This window comes from Hemicordylus capensis, chromosome 5 (genome assembly GCF_027244095.1).
Source record: "Hemicordylus capensis ecotype Gifberg chromosome 5, rHemCap1.1.pri, whole genome shotgun sequence".
NCBI classification, from domain to species: domain Eukaryota; kingdom Metazoa; phylum Chordata; class Lepidosauria; order Squamata; family Cordylidae; genus Hemicordylus; species Hemicordylus capensis.
Window position 1 is genome coordinate 175,000,685 of NC_069661.1, and position 11,900 is coordinate 175,012,584.

At 41.4% G+C, this 11,900-nt stretch overlaps 1 protein-coding gene across 2 annotated transcripts; it reads left to right on the forward strand.

The window, feature by feature from the left end:
- The first annotated feature begins 3,426 nt into the window (after positions 1–3,426).
- Positions 3,427–8,913, forward strand: SMIM30 (small integral membrane protein 30). Of its 2 annotated transcripts, none has more exons than XM_053258142.1 (3): positions 3,427–3,549; positions 3,871–3,955; positions 5,873–8,913. In XM_053258142.1, exon 3 carries the CDS (start codon positions 5,941–5,943, stop codon positions 6,136–6,138), a length of 198 nt encoding a protein of 65 aa, XP_053114117.1. In that variant the 5' UTR covers positions 3,427–3,549; positions 3,871–3,955; positions 5,873–5,940; the 3' UTR covers positions 6,139–8,913. The 2 variants fall into 2 exon arrangements, with proteins under 2 accessions (XP_053114117.1, XP_053114118.1); XM_053258143.1 differs by lacking the exon at positions 3,427–3,549 and adding an exon at positions 3,576–3,593.
- Positions 8,914–11,900: the final 2,987 nt, after the last annotated feature.

Genomic DNA, 11,900 nt, shown 5'->3' on the forward strand with positions numbered 1-11,900 from the left:
CTGGGTCTCATTTGAAAATGACAAATGGAAATCTGATCTGGATATTCAGTGATTTGCCAAGTGTCAAGAGAAACACAAAGATTTATATACTAAAACTTTGCTAGACCTTCATCAATCTGGGTTTTCATTCTCTTCCCTCTTGTTCATCTCAATATGTCCACAGATTAGTAACTATAGAAAAGGGAGACATTTGTACATTTCTAGGTAAAGTGAGCATCATCCTATTACTAGCTGAATGGGGAAAGGCTCCCATTTGTACTGAGTCACTCCATTCAGCAGAACAATAGCTACCCCTAAAAAGCATCCCTTAATTCAACACCTTATCAGGTAATTTATTTAAAAGTGCGAACAGTTCATATATCTACACTTTAAAAGGCTGTTAAAGAATTATCATTTGCTTTTGCAGAGATTGTAAGAACACAGCAATTATTTATCCACTGAAACATCATAACAACCAAATGTCCCTGGGGATTAAAGAACTGATACTTTAGAGATGTGCATAAACCAAGATTAAAACACTGGTTCGGTGCCGAACCAGTTTGGATAATTTGGGACATGGTCCGAATCAGTTTGGCGTGGCGGATAGGGGATAGGGGTGTGCACGGAACCGCGGAACTGCAGTCCGGCACTGGGGTGGGGGGTTCCTTTAAGAGCGGGGAGAGGGCTTACTTACCCCTCCCGCCGCTTCCCCCCTCCGGCGCCCGTAGTTCTGTTAATGATTGGGGCGGCAGGATACCTCCCTGCCGCCCCTTTTTAAATTTTGTTGCTGCTGCTGCTGGCTATGCTCCAAAAGGCTTCAATAAGCCTGTAGCGCACGCGCACGTCGCACATGCACTTCACATCTCCGCAACACACGCACGTCGCGGAGACGTGCAGCGTGAAGGGAGGTATCCTGCCACCCCAATCATTAACAGAACTACGGGCGCCGGAAGGGGGAAGTGGCGGGAGGGGTAAGTAAGCCCTCCCCTTGCTCTTAAAGGAAACCCCCCCCCGAATCATCCAAACCCCGTACCGCCCATGTCCGCACCGGTCCGGAGGCCTTTAGAATGGCCTCCAGAACGGTCCGGGCTCATCACTAGTAGGGGAGCGGCAAGAGGGATCTTTAAATAAGAGGAGAGCAGGACCTTACCTGCACATCCCTACGATACTTATAAAAACAGTTTGCCTCATCCAGTGGTGGGCTCCTTTCACTGGAGGTTTTCAAACAGAGGCTGGACAGCTGTCAAAGGTGCTCTAGCAGTTGGGCCTGTGCAAAGATTCAATTAAGAAGAGCCAAAACCAAATTATTTCCACCTGGCCCTGGGCAAAGGCAGTTGCTCCCATCCGGTGCTAAGCAGTCCATGCACAGCATTGCGGGGAGTCCTTAAAGGGAAGCCACCGGTGGGAAACAGGATGCTGGACTAGATAGGCCCTGGTCCTGATTCAGCAGGGTTATTCTTATGTAGAAGCTGCAGGAGGCCCCAGTGAACAAGAAGCTGTGTGGGGAAAGATGCGTGAGGAACGCTGGGAAATATAGTCCTGTCAGGAAAGCATGGAAGGACTAGATTTCCCAGCCTTTCTCACATGCCTTCCTGAGTGTTTGCATGACATCATTGGAGCTTCCTGCAGCTTCCTTTCCCTTTAAGAGCCCTTCCCTGGGCTGTGCATGGACCACACTGCATGGAGTTAAGGGGGGGAGTGGCTGCCCCCTCTGGGGCCAAGTGCCAATGATTTGGCATTGACCGTTCAATGCCAGACTGTTGCACTAGCAGCAGTTTCCTGTACTGAGCAAGGAGTTGGTGTAAGAAGACCTTCAAGGTTCCTGACAACTGTAACATTATAAGATTCTATCATTCTCTCTTACTATTAAACCACCTCCTTTTCTGAAGAGTTCTCAGCAAAGTGCCATCTGTTCACTGCCTCCTCCCTGACTGGGCCCCCTCCTTCTCAAGGCTCATAGGGGAGATACCTCTGGGTGAAATTTCCTATTTGTAGGGAGGGGGTGTTGTGTTTTGAGTAGGCAACAATACTGTAGCTGCCTCCAGGCACCCTGTCCCCACAAATAGCTTTCACCCAGAGGCCCCTGTGATGACACAAAATCCCTATTTGTAACACACTTGTGAGAGTTTTGTAAAACGTGACTATGAAACAGCCTTAGGTTTGCCAACTATCCCTGTGACACAATTGCTTCCTGTTAGTTTGTCAGGAAGAAATTCTGTAGGTGAAGGCTTTTCTTGCCACTACATCTGAATAGGTCTACCAGGAACATTTTACTAAAGAATAGCTGCTGGTCATGCAGCTGTTAGAAGTATACTAGTCATGTCTGGGAAAACATCCTAAGACGAGAAAGACTGCAGGCTATTTATATATTGTAAGACTATTAAAAAATCAGGTTTTGTTTATGACTAAAACTGGTTCTTGATTTAATGGGATAAAGAACGTGTGTATGTGTGTGTGTGATCTAAAATTATCTAACTGTTTTGTGGCATGCATGAATTTGATGATTTGTGAATTATTTATAAGGGACCTTTTATTTTATATGTTAGGAACATAGGAAACTGCCAAATACTGAGTCAGACCACTGGACTATATAGCTCAGTATTATCTTCACAGCCTGGCAGCAACTTCTCTAAGGTTGCAGGCAGGAATCTCTCTCAGCTCTATCTTGGAGAAGCCAGGGAGGGAACTTGGAACCTTCTGTTCTTCCCAGAGCAGCTCCATCCCCTGAGGGGAATATCTTACAGTGCTCACAAACTTCTAGTCTCCCATTCATATGCAACCAGGGTGGACCCTGCTTGACTAAGAAGACAAGTCATGCTTGCTACCACAAGACTAGCTCTCCTGGCTCTGATGTTGTTTTAATAATTATGTGTGTATATCTGTTTGACGGCACTTAATCAATAAAACAATCAATCAATCTGTTTTTCAAAAATAAATGCTTTTAAAAAATCCTAAGCAGCTCATCATTTTGATCTAAAAACCCGAAGCCTCATTACAGGATAGGCTGGGTAGGTAAAATGCAGATAAAAAGCGCACCAATTTTTTGTATTAAATTATATTTCCTCATAGATGGTCTACCCGCTAGACTCAACTTCTGTTATTTTAATTATCCATCCCCGCGTTTGACTGTGGATTTTTAACGCTTTATTTTGAGTAAAAACAACTGATTTAAAGAGCAGTGAATCATGTTCTCTCATCGAAAAAATTCAGTGTCGTACTTGTCCGCAGAATTACACAAGCGTTTAAAAAGCGTGAAAATCCAACCAATCACGTAGCCATTCAATTTCTGCCCTATTCTAAAACAACCCTGTTGAAAACAATGTGTGTGTGTGCCAAGGGGCGTAAGGAAAGGCAGAGGCAGCGATAACGATGCATCACCTGACCTGACAGCTGTACATATGCAGGATTTCTAGTAAAACTCCAGGAAGGGCTTTCATCGCGCGTCACTTCAAGGGTTAACAGATACGTTTAGCAATGCATGCTGGGAGTTGTAGGCACGAAGGATTCCGGAGAGCGCGAACCAATCAAATGCTCTTCCTCTTTTTTCTTGTAATGGCCGCTTCCAGGAAGGTGAGGCATTTTAGTAATATTCCTGTCAGGGCGGCGATTGCAAGGTTTTTCTTCGGAAAACCTCATCTAATTGTTGTAGTTTTAAATTATCCCTTCTCCGTTTAGATGGGGTTGATATATTTGGGCCAATGACTCGTTTCTTGTTGTTTGACTTAGCATGACACATGTGATAACTAAACTGCTGAACGGGGCTGTCCTCTTTACACACTCTCGTGATCTGTTGGGTCGTTTCAGCCTGACGTTAGCTTGGCCTAGCAAGGGTTTGATTTGTTCCGTGTAGCCGAGCAAGCTGCTTCTTGAAGCTTTTTCTTTTCTTTTCAGTAGGTGGTGTTCTGAACGATTGCATGGTTTCCAAGGTCTCAGCGCTAGTTGAAGAAGTAAATACCCCAAATACAAGCTTCCCCAGGTAAGGCGGTAGTGAGAAAACAGAAATTTGAGGGCCTTGTGTTTGAGGTTTTCTGTAAGGGTGGCATTTCTCATTTTAAGCAGAAGCACTCTGCCTTTTAATGTGTGGACTCCTGGGGGAGAACCTATCCATCACTTAGCCTCTATTGTTTGCTTTGTTACATGAAGCCTGTGGTGGCATCTGATCATGTATTCACAATATAAGAATTGTGTCTAGTTGGAGTGTCTATCATTTAATAGTGCACATAAAAGATGCTTGGCCAGGCTTTCCTTTTAAAATATGTGATAGATGCCCTTATTTCAAAGGGGTTCTTATAAACAGTGTTGCCATATATCACATAATAGGTGCTCTTCACTGTTCATAGTATGACTCCAAAACAGGGGTGTGGCAAGGTTGGAGGGGGCCCAGAGACAAGATTTTAAAATGGGCCCCTCGCTGATATACACACACAAACACACTTCACAGTATATCGTGCACGCACACTCACAGCCCCATTATGAATACGGTGAATATCCAGTTCACATTGAATCTAGTTTTTTTACTCTCTGCTCCTGCCGATCTCCAAGAGACTCCACATAATTCATAGGGGGTGCAACATGGGCGGGTGGGGAGTCATGTGATGTGCCTTTAGGGGGGCCCTCGAGGCAGTGGGGCCCCAAGGCGACTGCCTCCCCTTGCCTAATGGTAGTTACGCCCCTGCTCCAAAATGTAGTTTGTTCTTGAAAACTTGCGCTGGCAGTACAAATTCTAACAGTCAGTGAGGGTGGGGAAAGGATGTCCTTTGTATTGACACTGTCTGTTTCCACCATTGCCCTACAACAACAAATCCGTGGTAGTGTGTTTAGTGAAATAAGAGTTTTATGGAGTTACATGACCCAAATATAATCATTTGGGGACTTTTAATTTGGTAGTAGAATGTGTGTGTACCTACATGCATGATGATAAATATCTGCATTTAAGAAAATCCTATTAAGTTTTAGGTCACATGAAATCTGTGTCAGATGTACACGGAAGTCATGGCATCTTTTATGTTCTTATGCATTTCAGTGCAATGAATTACTGTCATTTGATTTAGAGCTCTTAGAAACAAAGTGGTAACTACTTCACATGAACTAAAAATTTCATAACCTCTATTATGAGGTTATGGCCACCATGTAAGAAGCCACTGGAACACTGTTCCCTCTAAGGCATGTGCACGTGTGTGTGCTCTCAAGTTTTCTGATGTCTGCTCAGTTAATTTTAGATCCCACTCAGGTTAAATTAGGAAGGCCCCACTCTGAATGTATGTGCGCACACAGTGTCTTGATATTGCCGCCCAGAACAAAACTGTGTATAAGGTATAAGCTCTGTGTATAAGGAGGACCCCCTCCCCCTTCTATTGTTGTTTTTCTTCAGAAACATGCAGTGCTGCTATGGCAATGCTTTTCCTGCTATGACTACTCTACACTGTAGCCATAAAAATTGGCCCTCTGAGGAGGCGATTTCAGTAACAATAACAAACTCTTAAAATGGTTTGCAAAGCAAAAAGAATGAGAAAGTTGTTCTCTGTCCCAAAGGAGCTTCCAGTCATGCAGAGTAGGAGTGTTCTAAATGAAGAGTGTCCATAGGAGATGCCTAGTTACATTAAGGTTTTTCCTTTTAAAATATACCAATAGGGGAAAGCCATATATTTCAAGCAGCTTGTGGCATTGCTCTTATGGTTAAGAATCCCATCTTTCTCTCTATCCCTCTCTTTTTCTTTTACTGTGGTTAAATGCTCTTTACTAATTTGGAGGTTTATTCTAAAAATAAAACTTAGTTTGTACCAATACATGCATTAGAAAAGGAGTGTGTCATACACAGTTTTTAATAGTTGTCTAGTTGTCATTGCTTGTCTGAGACTCTACCTTTTTACCTTCCTCTGATTTTGTATTTCAGATTCAACTGGCTTGAAGTGCCAGTTCTTCTCAGTATTTAGGCATTCATTCAGGATAATCTGACTGGCAATGATTGGGAGCATGGCTGCAATTGGGACCACTTCCCAGATCTTCTTGGTGCTGTTCTCGCTACTGGTTGGGCTACCTGCTGTGGAAGCTTTGGATGCTGGCGATGCATTAGCCCTCTTGTTGGGTTTGTTTCTCAGTTGCATTGGATTATGTGCCTGTGTGGGCTTATATGCAAGAAAACGAAATGGAGAGCTATGACTTTAGGGAAACCAATGCCAAGGTCAAGCACAGCCACTTTTTGGTTGGATTTAAGGTTTAAATTTTGAGTTTTGGCTGTTCGCAAAACTGTAAAACACCTCTTCAAATTTTTGTATAGCCATGCTTTGTTCAGGAGTAGGGATTGTGCTTGATAGAAAGGTTTTGGATAATCAAGCCCATGGGAAAATAATTGTTTCATATATCTTGTTATCACAATGTTGACTTAAGAGGGAAAGTACTTGTCTTAGTGAATAGGAAAAGTTAACAATACAAATTGTACATGAGGAATTATTACTTGAAGGTGCAATGGGGAAATAGGATGTGGAGGCTGTTGTGCAGAAACTGGTCAAGCTGTATCTACAACCTTTGAAAATCTAGAAACTCTTCTGCTTGGTTTTAAGTTAGGCACTGCAATGCTTAGCTTCCTCAAATGCAAGCAAATGTCTCTCGCTTAAATTTTCCCAAAATGTAAACCAAAGTCCCTTACTTGTTTTGTGTTTCTATCAAGCTGATATGTATACTCCTAGTTCTGTAATATTTTCACTTTGGGGTCTTCCTTGTTGTAATTTCAAAGAGTTGGGCCACAGGAGCATGTCTTGAACAAGTCTTGTTGAAATGGTTAGGAAGCGCACAAGGGTATGGCTTTCATCTGGCATGCTTCCTTTTCATTTCAGTACAGCTTGCATATGTGTTCCTAGTGGATTATGCTCCAAGACCTCATCATTGTTAAGTTTCTTAGGAAGAAATTTTAAAAACCAAATATTTTCTGTCTATGTCTTGATTTGTTTCTATCTTTTATTGTGTACAAGGGGGGTTAATAAATAGCTAAACTGTCAATAATTTAAAAGTATTAAATGAAGTGAAGGGTTACTGAGAACCCAACCAGATGATTACGCTAAAGTTTCTATTGTAACTAAATAGATAAAATTCTACAAGTAATTGAAATAGTGGCATGCAGACTCTCATGGTATGTTCTTGACTTGCGTGCTTTTAATTCTCCAGTGATTGAGAGCCTAGATCTTTGGAGAAGATCTACCTAGATGATTTGTAAGATTATAGCTAAAACACATGTTTAAAAAATGCTACAGAACAGAATGAATTGTATAGCCTAAGCCTTGGGAATATAGGACTGTTGAATACACATCCTTAGCTGGATCCCAAATTGCAATGATTGCTTTGAGCTGCTTTCCGGGAAGAGTCTAAACATGGCACAACAGATGATTCTACTTTGATAACTTAGATCAGGGATAAGAAATGTGTTCTAAAGGAATGACCATTTTATTTCCAATTGTAGGTCCCAAGAGCCAGCTGGTATGTTTGCTATGAAATTTGCTTTAAAAAAAAAAGAACGGGGGGAAAAAGCAAGCATGAATGATGTGAGTTCAAGGGAGCGAGACTGAATAGAAGCAAGCAGTGTTATGGGCCAACAGTGACTGAACCAATGAGTCACTCTATTTCTCTAATATTTGTGGGGATGTAGAAGACTCCCATGGGAAGTGGGAAATGCCCCCTGCCTCCATGCTGCATTCACTTTGCCATTAGTAGAAACTTCTTGCTGATCTACAATCTGCCCTACCCCACTTAGTGTGTCTCTTAACAGACTCTGCACGCGCGCACACATGCAAGAGTGTAAATTTTCACAACCTTTCTGAAGCACCGACTTGCCAGTTTCAAATGCACATTGGAATAGGATTAACCTATCTTTTTCTTTTTCTAAATACAAGAGATTGTCAAGGCAAGCTCAAACACTACTTCACCACAGGTTCTGCCTCAGTTGCTTTTCTGTTCCCTTAGGGTTGGGATCACTTTATAAGAATTTTTTTCCTGTACTTGGATATATTACTCCATTATAAAATACATGCACACTGTCATATGTGAAGTGGTGGGGAGGGCATTGTAGCTTGTCCATTGGGTGATTGTTGAAGGTTCGAACTTGCTCCTTACATGCATTTTAAAGGTTGGGCACCAGAAAAGAAATAGGTATTCACTTGACATCTGGCATGATGTACTTGTACTTCTTACATGATTTCTTTTGTATGTGACTACAAACATTGCCTTGTATGGACAACCCCTTATAAGCAAGCTTGTTTGTGCATATAACAAAGGCCATTGAAAGAAATGTCCTTGCTGTGACCTTGACCTTGGCTTCAAAAGAAACAGTTACTTGTATAATATTTTATCTCCAGTTTCGTGTAGAGAGGCTGCTCTGAAAAATGACTTGCTCCTGTCTAAAGCTAACTGGGAGGCAACTTTGTTCAAAGCTTAGAATAGAATATGAAGCCAAAGAAATGTACATGACTTTCCTCTATGTGTTATGTATTTTTAATTATTTTACCTTATAATTGTATTCAAAATCCTTAAAATGGACTGCATTTGAAAGTATAGGCCTTTGATCTGAAAGAGATGTTTCTAAGGCTTTGTGCACCTGGTTTGGTGATTCCTAGAGTGGGGAAATACCACATTGTGTTGGATACTGTCACCTCATTACAATTTTTTTTCACTTCTTGAGAGTCACGGAACAAACTTTGCAAAGATGCTAGTTTGCGCATGTGACACCAAGGATATTGAAAAACCTTGTTCTTTGCCTAAACCTGCATATTTCTAATGGAACAGTTATTTGTATGCACAATTCTGCCCTTTATGGATTATGATGGAATCTACAGATCTTACTGTTTACTAAGAAGAATATATTTGTAAGCAACTTAAAATGGAAGCAATCCTTCAGTGAGATTTCTCCTGACTTTACTCAGTTTTTAATAAAATACTTTGATTCTGTTTACTTGAGTGACTGTTAAAAAATGGAGTAACTGCAAAGGAGGTTACTTATTTAAAATGCATTTTCATCCTCTAAAGATTTCAGACTGTGAAATATTCTTTTGTGAGGGCTCTCTCCTACCCAGCAGTTGTACTCGATTCTTTAATGAGGTAGGAGAAAACGCCCTCAGAACTACTTGCTGCTTAGCACATGGTCACTGCTGGTGCCTCCAATCTTGTTTTTAACTCTCACATGAGCAGAAAGCAGGAGCACGCCCAGCTTCCTAACTTGGATAGGAGATGTTTCTTACCCAAATAATGGGTCATGAGAACAGCCCCATTACTACTTTTCCATGAGATCCCCTTGTTTTGCATAGATGGTAGATGGATTCTTGGTTGATTTTAGACAGATATAAGGCAGTAAACACTCTGAAATGTGTGTTCGGGGAACCCACCACTTCTAACTCAACTCTTTTCTCTCTTTTCCACCACCCATATTGAAGTGACAGCATGCTCCACCATGTCTGATTGGAGGAGAAGAGCTGGTCTTGTAGCAAGCATGAAATGTCTGCTTTGCTAAGCAGGGTCCACCCTAGTTTGCATTTGAATGGGAGACTATATGTTTGAACACTAAAATATTCCCCTTAGGGGATCGGGCTGCTCTGGGAAGATCATCTGCATGCTTCCATGTAGAAAGTTCCATTTTCCCTCCCTGCCATCTGCGTAAACAATACCAAGCTAGATAGACCAATGGTCTGACTTGGTATCAGGCAGCTTCCTATGGCTTGCTTTCGGCTGCCCTCATGTCACCTGTGACCCAGATTGGCACCCACAGAGTCCTCTGTGTCCCTAATGTCCCAGTCAATTTGGAATTCTCTGAACCAGAACCGGCAACTCAAACTGAAGTTGTTCTCTATAACTTTGCATATAAAACTAACCCCCCCCAAAAGGCAATATAAAGGATTGACAGTTGCAAAAGCAGTCTAGGTTGACTTTTGTAGAATACAAACGTTTTTGTCTTATATGTTTAAAAGTATGTGCTACATGAAATTGATAGTTGAAAATGTATTAGACATATCTTCATTTCTAGTGTCAAAGCCTCCTTCCCTCCTGGTTCTGAAATCAAGCATTTGTTCTTTTTCATTTGAGAAAAAACTGTCACGCATCTTGAAAAATGATTCAGTGTGTGCACGTCATGTACAGACTCAAAAGCCAAATGCAAATGTGTTACTTTTTAAGTATCACTTGAATTCTATTTCTAAGGACTTAGCAATCAACAAGCTTGGCTATGTTTACTACTGAGCTTAACATTAAATGCCAGCATTGTTCTAGGCAAGGAACAGAAAACAAAGGTGGAACAGAAAACAAAGGGTGCATAGGTTGGGCATTCAGGAGGTTGAAGGCTAAAATAGATAAGATTTGGCAGTTCAGATTCCCCAGTGCCTTTTTCAAAGCTTAAAAGCAGGCATGGAGTACCCAAACTGGATCAGAGCCACAGTGCTGGCAGACTGGGAGAAGAGTTAATTCCTTTCTTCCTGCACTGCTTCCTGTCAACATCACTCTCCACCCATCCCCCGCCCCCCCCAAAAAACATACACACACTCACAAAGGTGTTAGCTCTGCTAGAGAAAAATGGAAAGTCACTGTACTGTATTGTACCTGTTTTCCCTTATAAAGCTGCTAGCAGTTTCACTCAAGGAAAAAAATACAAGGGAAAAGGTGCTCTTCATTTTAATTCCTGTCCTCCTCCTATGACTGCTTTTTAAGCTCTGAAAAAGATGTTGGATCTCATCACGTATCTCTTGTGTCTTGGCTGACTTGGCCCTAAGAGAACTGCACAGAAAAATAGGAAATGGCAGGCCAGAAAATATTTAGTGTAGTTTGATACCATACTAAATAAATAGCCAGGTAAATCCAAAGGGACGTTGCCCTCTTCTTTAAATGTCAGCAGAAATCTTGTTAAGTTCAAGGGTACTGTATTAAGTTCACCAAATGGTTAGGAAAAGTTAGATACAGTTAATATACATACATGTAAGATTTGTATGTCTTTATTGCATTGCAGAAACTATCCAAGTGAGCTTTCCAACCAGGTAGAAAAGCAAATACTGTTGACTTTATTTCAAAAGAAAAAGTATATGCTTTTAAAATTGTGTGTGTGTATATATAATTGTTTTAAATTCAAATGAAAACTGTTTAAAAGGTGCTTGATATAATGAGCACTATGGTTAACACTTCGATGTATTTCTAGGCTTTAGAAAATGTGAGCAGATAATATTTTTCGGACAGACATTTTATGTATTTAAAAAAACTATCTGTCTTACAAACATTCAAGTCAGCTTACAAGAAAACCTTTTCAATATCACTACAAAATATATAAAACAAATCCACAACAAACTGAACTGTAGGGCAAAAAACCAACAACAACCCAAATCCAACAGGGAGAGATGAAAAAGTCAGCCAAAATGACATTTCAGCAAGCCAGCAAAATATCAGCAAAGAAGGAGCCAGCCAGATCTCCTAGAGAAGGGACTTCCTCAGGGTAGAAGTAACCACTGAGAAGACCCCCTCTCACAAGTAGATTTCAAATCTGGAAGAGGAGTACCCAAAAGAGTCTCTCTAAAAGTCCTTGCTGGGCAGGCAGAGTCATGTGACGAGGTGGTCCAAGTATCCTGGCCCCAAATCACTTAGCGCTTTGAAGGTATTGTTAATGATAGTTTCCCCAGTAAAGATTAAAAACAAGCCCTGGACAGCACCTACTATATTCTTTAATTTGTATAGAAAAACTGGCAACTAGAAACCTATCACCTTTCAGTGCACAAACTATTCAGCATTAGTTATATTGGTTGTCAATTTGCTTCTGGGCCCAATTTAAGATGCTGGTTTAGCCTTGACAGCCTAGCACAGCTTTGGATCCAACCGTCTCTCTTCTTGAGCTTACTGGGCAGCTGAGCTGAGGTCTAGTTGGCAGGTACAATCGATAGCTCAGAGAAGAACTTTTGGAGTGCCTG